This window comes from Emydura macquarii, unplaced genomic scaffold (assembly GCF_026122565.2).
Source record: "Emydura macquarii macquarii isolate MOO-44397 ecotype Brisbane River unplaced genomic scaffold, CSIRO-AGI_Emac_v2 contig_1451, whole genome shotgun sequence".
Lineage (NCBI taxonomy): Eukaryota > Metazoa > Chordata > Testudines > Chelidae > Emydura > Emydura macquarii.
Window position 1 is genome coordinate 8,941,523 of NW_027131588.1, and position 17,630 is coordinate 8,959,152.

Sequence of the window (17,630 nt, forward strand, 5' to 3'; positions counted from 1 at the left end):
ATCATTATGGTAATGACTGAAGCAGCACAATGTGATAAAACATTTCACAACCCATACAGTTTACTGTGTAGCAACCTATTCCGATTATTATAAAAATAATTATTTACTCACGGCAGGAAATAGGCCTTATGGTGCAAACACCATATGAAGTTAGGCAAGTTTGAAAATGGGATTTTAATTTCTGTGCATACATTTTGGACAGCACTCTGTAACTGCAGCCATGCAGCTCATTCAAAGTTGAAATTCATCATCCGCTGTCAAAGAATCTGCAAACTAAACAAGACTGTTCTCAGAGGAATTTTAAGAGAGTTTGGACTCAGTGCTGCATTAACGGTCATGACAGGGCAGAAAAACTGCAGAACAGTAACAGTGGCTTCATCACATCAATAACCTCCAAATCCCTTCTGGATGGACCCCCCCCTTTGGAAAAGAGAGACATTCAGTCTCCCTCCCTTTTCCATCCTGGAGCTACCAGCAAGGATGCTCATTTATAGTAGGCACTTGCCTATTAGAATCTGAACTATGACCCCCCAAATTCATTTCCCAGAACCAAGGAGCCTTTAGTAATAACTCCAAAAGTGGTTCATCTCAAAGGCTGGCTCTTTCAGGGGAGACTAACCTTCCTGTGATAGCTCCTCTAAGGAGAATGAGCCAACTCAGATCTGCTTGTGAGTAGTTAATTACCTAGCTGGCTGGGTGGCAGTTAATTACTTAAGGAACATCTGGACCTCATAAAGGGCTTGGCAGATAGCACCAACACCTGAAGAGAGGGACTTCTCAAAGAAGCTGGTTTGAGCACTTACCAGAAAAAGGGGGCCTATGAATGGAACTTACCAGACAGCAGCCAGAAGTCAAGGTTGTTGGGGAAGTACATGCTGCTCCAGAGAAGAGTTGCAGCAGTTTGACCTTTGCAAGAGGCCTGAGATGGAACCCTTACCCAGGTGATGGCAGGAGAGGGTGCTGGCTTGAGAAGATCTTAGTGGTGATGGACTCAGGTAGGACAGACTAATATTGACTTGGGCTCTCGCAGCTAGGACACTGGGAGTGAAGACTTGCTTGTAGGTTTGTTTGGCCTTTGGTTAAATAAACTAGACCCCTGAAGGGGCATGGTTCACTACAGAACAGCCTCATTGAACTAAATGAAAGCCCACTTGGAGAAACTGATGCAGGGATGTTTTTGATGCTCTGCACTAGGTCACCAGGTTGTGTGTGAGGCAACACCAGTGGTGACACCAGGGTGTGAGCACCCATGATATTGTGACTAGAAACATACTTCTGTGGTGGTGGATTCCTTTTTCTGGCTTGCAATGCACTTCTGGTACAAAACAGGTAAATGTCTTAGATGATCTGATCTCTGTTAAACCTTTTTTGCAAATGCACAGTAAGTCAGTGGGCAATGGCTTAATTCTTAACTTACAATTAGTTATTCTAAAGTATCTAGACATCTGATAACAAGATCCACAAAGATATTTAGGTTCCTAACTTTTATTGATTTCAATGGAAGTTAGGAATCTATATACCTCTGTAGATCTGGGCCTTTTTGAACTCACTGAGGCTGGGTCAATGTGGGAGGAAAAAAACCAGCTTGGGAAGAAAAAAGAAAAGTTGAGAGACCAGAAGGGTTTTAAAAAACAAACAAACAAACACAAAAAAAACCGGACTCCTTGGTCCTTATGCTCCATTGCCATGCACTTTGTCTGTCCATCTTTGTCCCTGTGCAAAGTGAATTTAAAGCACTAACATTTTTTATTTAATAATATTGTCATTCACTTTGCACAGATGAAAATGACAGTGGCACAAGAGATGGGGCAGTGCAAAATCAACCCCTTAGACTCTGTAGCTGTCAACCCAGAAAACTTTCAAATGATTCCTTAGGTAGATTTTTCTAGTGAAGATCCCCACATTCAGACTCCCTTGGAACTTTTAATTTTTTAATTAGTAGAGCAAAACTGGGTGATGTAAAAAATAACTCCCTTTCTCTGATAGCAAATTGTTTGGGAATAGATTGTAATCTTGAAAGTATTCTTTACTTGCATCCAATCAGCAAATAATTCCTGCTAACAAACTGTCAGAAGATATAGGCATTATTAGGAATATTTTAAATCTAAACTATTCTGCCTGGCTGCAGAGGCCAGATGCATATGTTGGGAGTTTCTGTTGACATTTGTTGCATCAGTATCTGTTCCTGCCAGAACATGTGATTGCTGGAATATTTACATAAAAAGAGTACAAATACAGGTGAAGTAAATTCATTTACAAATGTGAATATTCAGTTTTTATAAGAGAAAATGGTTATTAAAACAACCTTTGTTAGGATTTAACAAACTTCCAGAAAATCTTGGAATTTGTAATGTAAAGAGCACTGGACATGGGGCAATAATGAATTAATACAATCTTTAAAGTTCTGGCTTTAACCTGCTATAGAAAAGAGAGTGCAAGCTTTGACCCATCTACGCAGTCAGGTATAATTGAGGATGGCACCTGGGCTGGATGGTACATACCCTTTGGGACATAAAAAAAGACCCCCATGATTTTGGTCTCCCCTGCTACAATTTCCCTATCAAAATGAAGTAACGTCTGCTGGAATTTGGGGAAATTTGGACCCTGAGGAATCCTCACAAGGTGAAAAGTTCCATTCCCTTAGCAGAGCCCTATATAAGGCAGCTAGAAGGGGGAAAAAGGCAAGTTCTGTGAAACAGATGTCCATTCAGTGAGAGTTCTTTCAAGAATGTATGTACCTTTGGTTGGTTTGGTTTTTTTGAACCATGGACTCTGGTTAATATTTAAAAATGTTGTGAAATTACATATTTTGCTGGCTGCTTTAGACTAAAATTAGCAGGTCTCCTAAGGAAAAACAAGAAGTTTGGGTTTTTTCCTTTCACAGTCTGTGAGACTGACTGAATTGGCTCTACTCCACCACCACTAAATAGAACTCGTTTTAAATGTAAATTTCTTATCTCATGGGATTAGACTTTACTCACCATCCTGTATCTGGTCCTTTTTTCTCTTCTCCCCCATGCTGCCTGTAGTTCTATTCATGCTCTCTTCCAAAGATGCCTCTCTCCTACTTTGTTCCTCCCCTCTTCTGTGTGCGTGTAGAATGTGAGGGGTTTTTTTTTTCCTTCACCCCACCACATTGGCTCTTCCTGTCTTAGGTTCTGGCTACTCTCTTGTTTCTGCATCATAATAGCTCAGTAACTGTTATATCTAGAATCTAATTTACTGCTGCCCCTTCCCAAGAGCCTCTGTGCACTCTTTTTTTTTTTAAAAGCTAACAAAAATAATATGCTAACAGTTCAAGTGCAGTTGCCTAAGCACCTCAACAAATAGCCTGATCTCCCAAGTTAAGGGGCAGCCCCTTCCTCTTGATTTCCATCAATATGGATTTTAATGCCTAGCTTGGAAACTGTGAACACAACTTACAATAAACAGAGTGCATGTATGAACAAATATGGGCTGGGAACAAAGTTATTATAGTCAATCAAAATATAAAATCACTACACAAAAAGAAATCCAAAAAGTCCTGCCCTGAAGGATGCCCCCAGTAATGATGAGCTATTTATTATACAAAATCATGTGTACCTACAGCCACAAACAGGCTTCCACATCACTCAAGTTCCAGCTTGATTTTGCTCTGTTTCCAGGGACCACGTTGTCTACAACTCCATACCTCACACAGACAAACCTAGTAGCAATATGATGTAGATGCAGGACATCACTATGCCTCTGACACCACCAACTGCATGGCTGATTGTTTTGCTGAAGTGCACCCATGCCTCTAGGATCTAATCCAGCTCCCATTGCTATGAATAGAAAGAATCCCATGGACTTCAGTGAGAGCTGGAGCAGATGCAAAGTGAGGGAAAGAGAATTCCACATTTGTGAGCACTTAGATGTAATCTCCAGATTGTCTTGTGATATGGTGTGTCTTTCTAGCCCTTTCAATCTTCATTGCAATGGGAGGTAGGCAGGGGACTGATGTTTTCAAGCAGACTTGTCCTTTATTTACTTAGCTTTTGAAGGCTTCACACTTAACTTGATAGCCCTTGTGTATGCAATGCAATAATTTCTGGACAGCACATCCAATCAATTCCAAAATTTCAGGAAAAATTCTAGGCACCAATGGCCAGAACCCATTTTCCTCCAGATCAGTTGGGAAAGCAAATGGAGGCCTTTCCATTTGTTTAGCATAGTCAAAGCTTCAAGCACCTCTGCAATTGTCTGCAGATCAAGTAACTGGTTGATGGAACCCATTCATGATTTCCACCATAACAATCCCCCTCATCTTTCCCCCAATAGAATTTACTATGTTGATACTCTAATGACTGATCTCTAAGGCAAATAATAGGGGAATGGGGGTGTGCACACCTCTCCTGGTATGAGAAGAGAGAATGAAGGGAGCTTGTATAGAGGAAGGTGGGAATGAGACACAGACAGAACCCCTGATATGGGGCCACAGACAACCCCTGGTGTGGAGATTGGAGACCATATAATTGGGAAAGGGGGCACACAGAGCCCCTTGCATTGGGGGGGGGGTAAAGGGCATGGGGAAGGTGGGAATGCACACTGAAATGTTGCCATTCAGGGGAAATGGGGAGACACAAACAGAACCCCTGGTTGGGGGGAGATTCTGGGGAGATGCAGAGAGTCTCTGAAATAGAGACAGATGTGAGGGTGGTACACAGGTAACAGGTGGGGGAATGAGGAATGCATGTGCAGTGAGCGCAATTCACTGAAGCTACAAAGAGTGACTCCCTAGTAATTTGAGGGCTCTATACTGTAATGCCTAGCCATTATAACAATCCTCCTAATGGCAGCTAGTTTATAATTCATGCTTCTTTTAGGCAGGGGTTTTGAGACTATTCCTAATCTAGGTGGGACAACAAAAATGTCCATTATCCCTGAGAAGTCTGCATATTAGAAAAGCAAAAATCAGCTGTTAAGGGTGTGCCAAATGAGACAGACAGATTGACACCCCTCTCTCTCCTCCTCCCCTCCCCCCAGTATCAGGATATATTTAAAGTATCTGTTTGGAAAGGTCTGGAACTGCTGCCCTTGCCTGGTGAGCCAGGTATTGTCCTACTTTCAAATATTTCCTGTGATGTCTAAGCAACATTGCTAGACTGTTTAAAGTCTGGCCTGCTCTCAAATAGTGCAAAAAATAAATAACCCACAACCAATTTCTTTAACAATACTGTTTAGCTGTAGTTAAATCCATTGTCAGGACACCTGGAGCCTTTTGGAAGGAGGTGTTCTGTCTCAGCCATGATCTGCACAGCATCAAAGCAGAGACCTAATTAGGGGCGCTGTGACCAGGGAGGATGAGGGAAGGATCATCTTCATTCCCCCCCCACCTTAGCATCCTACCCTGGCTGTGACAGATGGAAAGTTGCAGGCTGCCAGCAGGGTTGGTTCAGGCACTTGTGCTCCATCTGCTGGCTTAGCCTCTGGCTCGGCATAGGTTGGATAGTGTGATGGTTGTTTGTTTTTAAAAGCAGCCTCTCTAGATGCTTTTCCAATCGTTTGGGGGTAAATCGCTTAGTGGATTGGTTATTCTAGGTAAAGCAAACTGATCTTCAGCTGCTTACCAGTGACACTTTAGGTAGCAAAATTAAACCAGGATTTCACCCGCTTGGCGCACACAGCCGTCAGATCCCACCGATAAGCATTAATCTGGGCTGATGCATGACGCAGCTGAATTTCCTGGCTTCTATTAATTTAAATTCTCAACGTCTCAAGTATCTTAGCGCATTACATTTTCCCATCCCCCCCCCCCCTTCAAGAGGCGAAAACAATGGGGAAGAAAGAAAAGAACCAGTAGGTGCCTGCTGCACACTGAAATAAACAGGGGGAGGGGGGGAGCTGGAGAAGCCATTTTAGGTTAGCAGCAACTACTGGCACCTGGGCCTTGATTCGCAGTGTGGAGTGACTCCAGCCAACGCCAGTGTGAACTCCCTGCTGCTGGCCCCAGGTTCACCCTGGTGGGGGAGGCTCAGCAGGCCCTGGGAGACCTAGGAGACAGCTGGTTCAGGTGCAGAGCACAGACCGGGGCCTATGCAGCAGCTCTGCTGCTCTAAATTAGAGAGCAAGTGGGGATTTTTTTTTGGGGGGGGGGCATTTGCCAGAAGATGCCCCTGGGTGGAGAGCAGACCTTGCTGGCGGAAACGTAGCTGCTTTGACAGATGTTGTCAGGGAGCGCCCAGGATGGCGTTTCTGGTCAAAACCCCCCAGTGAGCACCCCCGGCCCTCCCCATAGCCAGGAGGGGCTAGGTCAATTGCCTGGGCTGGGGGAGACCCAGGGTTCGAGTCCCTGCCCCAGTCCAGGCGGAGGAAGGACTTGAACCCTCTGCCTCCCCAGGGAGGAAGGCCTGCGCAGAACGAACACGAACTCTGCGCGCTCACACGGCGTGTGTCTGTGTCTCTGTGTCCGTCCGCCGGCCCCGCGGCGCTAAGCCCCCCCCGCCGGCCACGGGCTGGAGAGACCCTGCCCCACGGCAGCGGGTGGTGCCTGTGCGCTGCAAACCGGCCCGGCTGCCGGAGCGAGGGCGCGTCACAGCCGGTACTGGGGGGTTGCACAAATCCTGGCCTGAAATCGGCGCCTCTACCTGAGGAGTCCGCGGGGCTGTGGGCGCGGGACGCTGGCACGGTACAAGGAAGGGCAGGCGCGCTTCTCCGGCCGCGGGGCAGTGGGGCGCTTCCCCCCCTTTCAGCCTCGCCGCCTTTCCCAGCCTCCTCCTCAATGGCTTCCCGTGCCCGTCCTCCTCGCGCCAGTGCTGGGGACGTCGGGCAGCGACCGCCCTGGAGCAGACTAGCTACAGCCCCGCCACCCGAGCGCCGCCTCCAGGAGCTCCGCTCCGCTCCGCTTCGCTCGGTCGGTGTGGATCCTCCGGGGTTACCCATGAGATCAGCACCCGCGTCGTGTCCTAGCCCCGCCGCGCGCCTTTGTTGTGTCTGGCTCACAGCTGAGGGGGATCAGGGCTTGCCATGGTCCCGTCTCCGGCACTGCGTCGGAAATCTCACCCTGTGCACGGCGGGGAGCGGACCGGCTACCCCGAAGGAACCAGCGCAGCCTTCCCCTCGGCTGGCCGGCTCCTCCAGCACACCTCGCCGCTTCCCGGCCTGGGAGGGACTGGGCGGGGGCTCCCGCAGCCCCGAGCAAAGGGGGAGCCCCCCCTGCCGGAGTCCGAGCGCGGGGAGGTGGCGTTCCCCGAGTCCCCCGGCCGGGCAGCAGCGCCCTCCGGCAGCCGTGCGCCAAGCCGACCGCTGCGCCCCGGCCACCCTGCCCCGCACGCCTCGCTGGCCCTGGGACAGGCGCCCCCGCTGGAGAGCGGTCCTGCCCCTCGGCCCCTCCTCCAGAAAATGCCGGTTGCGCCCCCAGGAGATGTGGGGGCGGCGGGGGGAGACCGTGAAGCTGCCTGGTCCCAAGGCGACGTCAAAATGCACAAAGGAAAAAGTGGGGATGGGGGGGAAAAGTGAGGCGGATCCCTTGTATTATGCAGCAATGTCGGCCGCTAGCTCAGCCAGAGGCGCGATCCCGGCGGCCTCTCTCGACGGCTGTAGACAGACTCAACGCGAGCGGCGCTGGGGCGGGGATGTCTCGCTCTTTGGAGGAGGGGGTCGGAAAGCCCCTGCTGGCCTGGCTGGCGGCCGGCTCCGGGCCCCGCAGAGCGACGGAGCACGCTCCCCCTACGGCCGCTGAAGGCAGACCTGGCCAGGCGGGGCTGGAGCGAGCAGTCCGCGGTCGGACCGGCAGCTCGCTGACTTCAGGGAGAGCTGCGCCACACCGGGCTGAAGGATCGGCCCCGCCCGCGCTTTGGGGCATCGATTCCTCCTCCTCCTCCCCATGACCCTCGAGTGCTTCAGCTCTGCTTTTTTCTATTCCCCGCCACCCCATTGCTCTGGCTAATGTGCGAGTCTCCCGCCCCTCCTGCACACATGGCGTCTACTTCCTCTCCTCTTCTGCCCCGCCCCGGCCCGGCCCTCGGACTGCCCCGGATCCGACGGACGGCCCTGGATGTTCCGACTGTCCCGTGATGGGGAAGGAGGCGGGGATCAACCAACCGGGCTGCCTTCTCCGCCTCCTCTTGTCTGGGCGGCTCTGGCTCTTTCTCCGCCTCCCCCACGCAGGAACCGTTGCTGATTTCTACATCCAAAGCTAAAACTGAACGTCAGACTGCGGAAACTAGCCCCGTGAGAAGAGAGGGGTTTTGAAGGAAGCAGCGTGAACGCCATTGAGTCTCTCTTCTGTGAGACTGCTAGGTTGGGAGCCGTGAGAGCAGTAAAGACGCCAAGAGCTTTGAATCTGTATTAACAGCAGCGTGCACGTTGGTGTAAACAGGGTTAGCAAAGCCTACGTGATCCTGGAACAGGGAGACGAATTTGCTCTAGAATAGCTGTGATCAGTGTTTTTGTTTTTAAAATGAGTCAGCTGTGTTTAAATGTTGATTCTTCTCTGGGAGTTTTCAGACTCGACTAGCGCACGTTTTTGAAGGTGATGGCACATGGCCATGCAGAGCCTGTTTTTCCAGTTTCGGTGGGGAAGCAAGAAGAGCATGTGGATGAAATCCCGCCGCCTTTTGAAGTCAGTGGCAAAACTGCTCCTGACTTCAATAAGGCCAGGATTTCACCCACAGGTGCCAGATGGGTACAAATATATTTGCAGATTATTCTAAAATATCGTGCACACAGGCTATTTAGGGTCCATGCTTTCACTAAGAACCTGAGCAAGGGAGCTAGGCTGGGGCCCTTGCAATGTTTGAGTCAATTCTCCAGGCAGAGAATTGCAATGACAAACAGATGTGTTCTTATTGCTCATCAGAGGTTTTATTAAAAAAAAAAAAAAAAAAAGGGGACTGGAGTCAGATTTGACAGATCTGACTCTGCCTGGAGTGTGATCTAGATACACACGGCAAAGTCACCTGCATAACACCTCTCCCATCTCCTCCAGGATAATCTTGACCCGGTTGACCTCCAGGGATATACACACTAAATCTGAGTCAATAATATCCTTGACCCTTTTCGTTGTCAGTGTCTACAAGTACACATTCTAGGCAAAATCGTATCAAAGGAAACCCTATTTAGACACACTCCCGTGTACTTCTCTTCCCCCTCCCAAAACAACTTGGCTACTTACACGTTACTTTTTCAAAGGGATAATCCTGCCCCACTGACGTCAATTGGAAACATTTCATTCGCTTCAGTGAGGGCAGATCTAGCCCAAAGATTACCCCAGTTGCTTAATTCGGAATTCGGGGAGAAGGGGAAGGAAATCCTATGTCGTGTGCAAATATATCTACGTAGAGCTCTAACTTTAATATAGATAGGATGACAAATGTGCTCCCAGAAGAACCGCGTATAATTTCCCCAGAACTCGCGTGCGAAGTCCTGGCCCCATTGAAGTCAAAAGGAGTTTTGCCACTGTTTCCAGTGAAGCCAGGATTTCACTTGTAACTGCGCGTAGAGGCGCATTTGAGACCCATTCTGCGCCATTCAGAGAATCCAGTGCGTTTAAGATGGAAAATTTAGAAGGGTGGGGACCTACCTCTCAGTAAAGGCACCCATAATTCACAAAACTCTCCTTTTGTCAAAAGTGTGTGCATTCATTCCTAGGCACCGCAACCCAGAGCTCTTTGAGATTCAGATGGGTGTCTCCTCCCGATTGGGCTTTCACAGCCTTTGGGGACAATTACACCTACAGGGACTGTTCACACTACACTGACTACAGCACATTCATAAGCAAGAAAAACGCTTATGCTGACCGTATCCTATGAGAGAGGGGTTGGGCGGTGTCAGAACTACATTTTATGTTCCCTTGCACCTACACACTTCATAGTGGTCTTGGGTTTTTGCAGCATGTGAGGAAACGAGGGCAAAATCCAATCCTGCAAATTGCTGAGCGCACCCAACTCCATTACATAACTCTGTATGGCCTGATCCCGAATGGTGATCTCATCTCCCCTGGCGAGTAACGGGAATCCCAGGAGGCGAGCACTCTGCGAAATCGGCGCATTCCGGCAGAGCCTTTTTTAAAGTAACCGCCAGTCCTGGTTTTTTCTCCACCAGGTTCTTCCTTGAAACGTCCGCTGGAGGGCGGGGACCGAGGGACCTGAGTGCACTAGTAGCGCTTGAGTATCCAAAATGCTTCCAGGATTTTCTTCGTGTGCGAACTTGGAACAAAGGATGATCATGGATAGAGAGAGAATTTCAGAAGTTGCACGAGCGTTGCCTGGCCTGGAGTTGTGTAGATTGTCGATGGCAGCATCAGATCTCTAGTGGCCAATGGGGATTTTTCTCATTTTTATTTTAATTTTTTTTAAATTGTCGGAAAACCTGAAATAGTTGCTTCGAAATGGATCCAACACCGTGTATATTGCCAAGGATTTGTAACGTAGAGTTCAAACAGAGGCGCATTTACCGTTATGGAGAACTAGTTTCACTTCAGCAATCTGCGTGGATGCTGCATTTAAAAAAAATAGAAGCAAGAAAGCTCTGCTGAGTTTGGCATCATTGCATTAATCTGCAGAGATCTTTAATATATGTTTAAGTATTACGTGTGTGTTCTATAGGTCGGATATCTTTAATATACAAATGTATGCATAACATTTTTAGTCCACAAAATACTGCACTGATACCAAGTCTGATAGAATTTTCTTGCTTCTCAAATGTTTATCCTCGGAAATGGCCAGACAAACTCAATTCTTCATAAATTACTGATATGTTAATTCTAGTGATGAAATACACATTTTGGTCAATTTGACATTTTATTACAGCTTTCTGGCAACCTTTCTAACATTATGTAACCTAATATTTAATTGCATATTCGAATGTTTAATAAAATAACCGAGAGACCAGGTAGGTGGATGAGGGAATATCTTTTTTGGGCCAACGTCTCTTGGTGAAGAGACCAGTTTTGGATCTTACAGAGAAGTTAGTCCAATAAAAGATATTTCCTCGCCTACCTTGTCTCTCTAAGGTCCTGAGACCAACACGGCTGAGACACCACTGCAAAGAATAAAATAATCGTCACTTCAGATTATTAGATTAACCCACTTTAATCTTTTGCACTGGAATAATAACAGGTACTTAATCACGCTCAAGCAGCATAAGTATTGGATAGGAAGCAGAGGCAATACACATAATCACATTAACATTTATAAACGGTTCTTTCATTCATTTCCTGGGGCCATTTGAGAAAGGGCAATAATAGCAGAAGAGAGTGTGAATGTTTGTTGTATTTGATGTCCCTGCTGCCTGTATCCATGGTTTACTTGCAAATGTTAAAAACAAAACGTCATAATAATGGTCCCAATCGTGGTCCCATAGAAATGAATGGCCAATCGCCTATTGATTTCATAAGAGGAATATTTTCTAGAAATACCCGTACACAGTGCTAGTACTAAATTCGTAATTTGTAAAGGTTTCTGGATCTGAGTGGATTCTCAGTTTTCCTAGTGGTGGGAATTAGAATGAGATAATGAATTTGGGTGTATACCTCGAAAGTAAAAATAGAGGGGGAAAGTTACTCACATTCAGCATTACCGCGTGAGGGATCTATTTTAAGATATTCTAAATAAAGTATCAGAATGCAAAGCGGTCTATTCCAGTACTATTATGAATAAATCACAGAGTAATACTTTTAGCATTGCTTTATCACTTAGATCAGTACAGAAACCGGTAAATCAACTAGCGTATTATGAATCCTGTTATGAGAGGGAGGTCTAGCAGCATTCACAAAAATAAGACTAGTTTACCTAAGAATTTGATATGGGGAACACAACGTTTCCCCCACTGTGACATTATACAACATACTCGTTTGCTGCTTCATCTGTCCAGGGAGATTATTCGGGGATAATAAGAAATGTAAAGGTCCTCAGGGCCATATTCTGGTGTTTTTATCATTTTTGAGGTTTTTTTAATCTCAAAACCAGACGGCAGAATCCTGCCAGTTGAGGCGTTTATGTAAAATAGCCCTGTACAGAAACATCCCTCTACTGTTAATATATTTGTCTCCTCTCGATTTAACTGGAAATAATGGAGCTCCAAAAGTAAGCTGTTGGCTTCCTAAGAAGCTTGATATTCCTCAATTCATTTGGTTCGCCTATAGGGCCTGATCCAATGTCTATTGGTATCAATGGAAAGCCGCCTATTAATTTCAGGACCTGTGAGATTAGGCCCATGATGCTGTGAATCGTGCTAGGGGAACAGCAAAGGTTTTCTGACTGTGTAACAAGAACAGAAGCTCGGGTCTCTAGGGAAAGACTGCCACTAAACAAGATCTTCTTATTGTGATGAGTAAAATGTAAGTCTCACTCATTAATGGCCTTTAAGTAAAATTGAAGGCGTTCAGCATATTGCATCTTTAAACAGTACCCACTACATAACAACTTCCGAGGCACTTGTTTTTATTGCTTATATAGCACATTTTAGCTGGAGAAAAATACTGATGGTGGCTCCGCAAGATATCCCGGTCTACAGGCGAGGCAGTCTTCTAGCTGTAATGCACGGTACTTGGCATCTTTAGGCGGACTCGTATACACGTGTGAAAGTAGACGTAAATCAGAGTCTGAATTCAAAACCGCGTGAAGTGGGTGTGGAAGACGCTCATTCACTTCAACCGCTTTGGGTCCCGCTCTAATGACCACAGTTACAACTGGTGCTTTGTGTGTGTGACATTTTAAGAAATACACTATATTTGTTTTGGGAAATTTATGTAAATAGGAGCTCAGGACTGTTGCCTTCTAGAGGGGGTTAATGGGAATAGAATCAAGCTCCGACGACGGGATTCTTTCCATTGATATTAATAGGGAATTAGACCAGGCTCATGGTCCTGTCTGCTCCCTGGAAAAGGTAGCCTCAACGGGCTGGTTATAAGGGGTAATCGCTGGATAATTCCAAGACAACACCCTCCATGGAGGAAAAAGAGGCATGCCCCCAGACTGCTAATCAGACAGGATGTGTTCCACACACAGGGCAACCCCTTCATAGGGAAATCTTCTATCTCAGAGCAACTTCCAGATAACGGGAAGGATCATCTATCTGCGCGCTAAGCGTTGTAACATAATAAACGAAAACCTGGCCCTTGCCCCTCACTACAGGCCCCTAATGCTATTCAGTAGCTCCCTACAAACGGAATCTGACTATCTCCAAGCAAAGTATACATCTGTTCGTTCAGAAGTGGGTTATCTTTCCCTACTCACTATAACACTGGAAACAAGCAGAGCAGCCGTCAGCTGCTGCCACGGACTGGGAACCGTCCATCGCTTGCCCTGTGAGACAACCACGAGCCTGCGACTGGCCGTCCCGATGGATAAGTCACGGGAGGCCGTGGAAAAACCTGGGGGAAATCCTTGCACCACTGAAGTTAACAGCAAAACTTCCGTTGACTTCAGCGGGGCAAGCATTTCAGCAGGTGTCTGTGTCTGAGCGGGACAGCACCGTTAGCCCCGCAGGGAGCTGGCCACCCACCCGTGCCCTAGGGCTGGGGCGGAGCGGCATGCCCCGCAGGCTGGGCTCGGAGGTAGCTGACCACGTGCTGCTGCCCGCTCTCTCTAGCTAGGTCTATGGGGAGGCGGCCCCAATTGTCCCGCAGATCCAAACGAGCCCCGCCCTGGTGCAGCGCCACTAGAGTGTCCAGGAAACCTTCTCGCGCCGCATCGTGCACTGGGAGGGAGCCGGTGCGTGGGTCCGGGCGGTTGGGATCCGCTCCTCTCCGCAGCAGCAGCTCCGCCACCCGGGTGTTTCCCATCTTCATGACCTAGGAGGGGAAGGGGGAGACGCCATCAGTCAGCCTTGATTGACTTAGGGCTCAGTTTTGCTCTCTTTGCACGAGTCTCGTTCGGTTCAATGGGAATTGTCTCGGGATTAAGGTCTACAGAGTCTGAGCTGCATTACGCTCTCTTGGGGTTGCTCTGGATTTATACCGGTGTGGTGGAGAATCCGGTTGCTAGAATTTGAGATTACACCGCTGTCCCAAGGAAGTAAATCTTCAGGGTGCTACCTGGCCCCTGGAAGTAAATGACAAAACTGCCATTAGCTTCCCGGGGGCAGGGTTTCTAGGGTTGTGTGTATTTAGCTACCTGTAAACTGTGCATAGTTCTGAACTACATAAATACTTACTTTAAATCAGTATGTATTACCATGACGTGTATCTGTAAAAACAGGACCTTTACATTTTTACCTTTTAAAATGTTGAATGAGAATTTACCAGTGCATATGTACCAACTGAACATCCTTAAGATCTCTTGCTCAGAAGTAGTGCTTTCTTGACTGCACTCAACTTTATATTTGGTAAAAAATAAAACTCGCTACTACTTGTATCTAGTTAATTTATCTAGACGCCACCTTCATTTGTATGTGATACTGAGAGAGATCAGTGATGTGAGGTAGGAGGATGTGCTAGAAAACTGACTCCTTATAAAAAGAATTGCGTCGAATAAAATCCGTCAAAGAAAGGTGGCCCGTTAAAACCACATGGGTTGCAAGCCTGGGGCTGAAGGGGGGGGGGGGGGCGATCTCACGGTCTGTGACTTTGTGCCACAAGCAATGCCAAAATAAAAGTGAAAAAAAATCAATTTAGCTGTACTAAAATATCTAAAATACCGTTCGGTCATCGCTTCCTTGCGCACTAGTCTGCAAACCGAAGTGTCTGTTTCCACACCCACTCGTGAATGTATATGGTTTTGGAAGAAGGGAAATCTGCAGCTGAAAAATTGCGAAATATCAAGAACCCACCCCTGCTGCTTGTCTCTCGTTTTAATTTGTAGGTCAGGGTGAGTAAATTAAAACCAGATGTTGTAATCCCTTTGCCGGGAAATCATTATCTGGTGCAGATCCTCAGCCGGTGTAAATTGTCCTAAATCAATGGAGCTAGGACCGTTTACACCGTGTGAGAATCTGCACCACTGGCAAAATGAGTTCCAGCCCTGCACTCCTTGTTTATGTAGGTCTGGTACCTCTGGAACTCACACGGCAGATTTGGGACCAAGAAATGGAGACCGACTGTTTAGTGAGACATTGATGTACATGTTCTTTACATAAACAATAATCCTGTTCTTGCTATATAATAATTCTGCCTCTGAAGCTATCTGACAGATATCCTACTATAGTTTAGAAACTGTTCCACTGCACTGGGTAATTTCCATAGATTTTACTATAACAAAGCAGCTTGTCTCTTGTAAACAGGAATATTCTTTTTGGTATTACAGATTTATTGACATTGGACTTGGGAAAGTGTTAAAGTTTAGTGCAGGGAACAAAGCTTTTTCTTTAGGCCAGTGACAAATAACTTTAAAGAAAAAATACACCCACGTGTTTGGTAATGTCTTACTTAAAATAAATGATGGAAAATACTTGAATATCATTTGGGATTAATTTGCACCACTATTCTTCTTCTTCTTTTGTGCGTGTTTGTTTGGTGACTAATGGAGGGTTTTTGGGGTGTTTTTTTTTTTAAAGTGATTTAATCTTAAATGGTTCTCTTCCTTTTAAGATTTAAAATATACCCTTGACCTGAGTTTAATATAGTTTGATTAATACTACACTATACTTAAATATTAAGTGTTTAAAATATATGTTAATGTATATTCCGCTTCATATGCACAATCAAACAAGATATAGTATCAGTTAGTAACTGTAATTTACTTTAAATGATTAGTACAATATATTTGAAATGTAACACTGTATTGTGTCTACATTTAAATTTCTTTTAACCAATAATCTCTGTGGCCAGGAGAAATTGAAAGTGAATTAAAACTGTACTTTTAAAAGAGAAGAAAAGGAACAAAAGCTCATAATAGAAATCAGTGTAACGTTTCTATTCAGGTTGCAGAAATTAAATTCTGGTTGACTGTGCTTAATTAATCTGAAGATTTTTACTCTAGGACTTGAATCTTTTTTTTTTTTAAACAAAAAAACAAAACAAAACAAAATCCACATGCCTATAGTTTCCTTCCCCTATGAAGTTTACTCCTTGGAAGTATAATTCCTTCTCCCCTATGATCAGTAAAACAAAATGGCCGTCATTCTGACTCCAGTTATGCTTGATTAAATGTAGCGTGGTCAGGTATTATTGAAAAAGTAATTGAAACAAAGTACTGTACCATTTCTTAAACATCACTTTTTAAAAATGGTGCTTAATAATATTCATGTTAGAAACGAATGAAGTTGATGCTAAAGCATTTAAAATGTTGTTTTTAATGTAAATCTTCTATCAAAACACTTTTCCACCTCTTAAAAAAATTCTAGAGGGAGGGGGGAAAAAAAGCAGGATAGTCCGATCTCTTAAAATGTCTGAAGACTGATAGAAATGGTCTTAAATGACTATTTCTAGAAGACGGTCCACTTTGCTTTACTGTTCGTGTCCCACATAACTAGACGCGCCCCGTCTCGATTCGCGTTATGGAAAATACGATTTTTAGCTCCTGGGAACTACAATAATATCGATTAAAAATCATACTTTTAAACCATCGGAAATGAAATTTAAACCTCACATCTCTACTTAACTAGCCCGAAGCAGAATTCGTTTCTCTAGTCAGTGATTCGCAGGCGCTCCCCTTAAAGAAGCGGTGTACAGAAACCAGAGGGTTTTTTTTAAAAAAAATCCCTGTTTTTACATATTTTGAAGCAGGATCTCGCCCGATGGGGCAATCTCCCTTTTAGGCAGCACGGCTCGCAAGCTGGTTTAAAATGCACGGTCCCTGTGCTCGCTCTCTCTGGGCCCCCTTCCACATGGACTCCGTGGCCCCCGTACCTGAAGCGGGGTCCTGCCGAAGGAATTGACAGTATCGGGGTTCACGCCAGATTCCAGCAGCATCCGCACCCTCTCCACGGCCCCCTGAGCCGCGGCGTTAGCCAGCCGGTCCCTGCCGGCGCCTGCAGCTCCAGAACTCGCCTCCATCTCTCCGGGCGCCAACCCGCGGCTCTCCCGCGCTCCCCCTCTCCGCCGCGCCGGGAGCGGAACTGCCAGGGCCGAGCGCGAGGCGAGCTTTGCAACGCCTTCCGTGCCGCCCCCCATCCCCAGGTCCTTCAGGCGCACGTGCACGCAGAGCCCCTCCTCCCATTCCTGCCAGCCTGGGGTGACATGCAGCCTCCAAGCCCGGGAACGAACGGCTCCAGGAGTCATTGGGCTGTTGTGACTCCAGGAGTCATTGGGCTGTTGTCCTCTGCTTTTCCTGCTGAACGCGCCCTGTAGCCGCTGCCTGCACCGAGAGAGGCGGCGAGAAAGCCCTGTCCTGTCCGGGGCTGTGAGCGCACTCCCTCCCTGATCAGCACCGGCGCTCTGGCAGCCCTAGTAACTTTCCTCCTCCCTTGTGCTTCACTGGGCTCCCCGCTGGGGCGGGTCTTTCTGCGTTGCTCAGACAGTCGCCCCCACGTGACCCCCCCTACACACACACACACACACACACACACACACACACACGTACACACACACACACTGAGCCCTCCCCATCTTCCTCCTCGGTGTGATTTACAAGAGGAGGCGCCTCGCTCGCCTAAGCATCAGCTGGGCGCATTCTCCTCCACCTGCACCCTGACTTTTCCGCCTGAAAGCGACTCCGGACCCCAGGCGGCCTCAGCCGGCAAACTCCCCCTAAGCGACCTCCGCCAGCTCCCGGGAGGAAACTGCTTTAAAA

General features: G+C 46.9%; 1 protein-coding gene and 1 long non-coding RNA gene across 2 annotated transcripts; one reads left to right on the top strand and one right to left on the bottom strand.

Annotated features, from left to right (window-relative positions):
• Positions 1 to 802: 802 nt before the first annotated feature.
• LOC137156388 (uncharacterized) lies at positions 803 to 10,310 on the top strand. The gene is made up of 2 exons (XR_010920750.1): positions 803 to 995; positions 10,063 to 10,310. It is a non-coding gene; the product is annotated as an uncharacterized lncRNA (long non-coding RNA).
• A 361-nt stretch (positions 10,311 to 10,671) lies between these two features.
• Positions 10,672 to 16,894, bottom strand: LOC137156387 (cyclin-dependent kinase 4 inhibitor B-like). The gene is made up of 2 exons (XM_067553153.1): positions 16,748 to 16,894; positions 10,672 to 13,753 (listed from the first exon to the last, which is right to left on the bottom strand). The coding sequence occupies exons 1-2, from the start codon at positions 16,892 to 16,894 to the stop codon at positions 13,472 to 13,474; spliced, it is 429 nt and encodes a 142-aa protein (XP_067409254.1). The 3' UTR covers positions 10,672 to 13,471.
• Between the last annotated feature and the right edge of the window lie 736 nt (positions 16,895 to 17,630).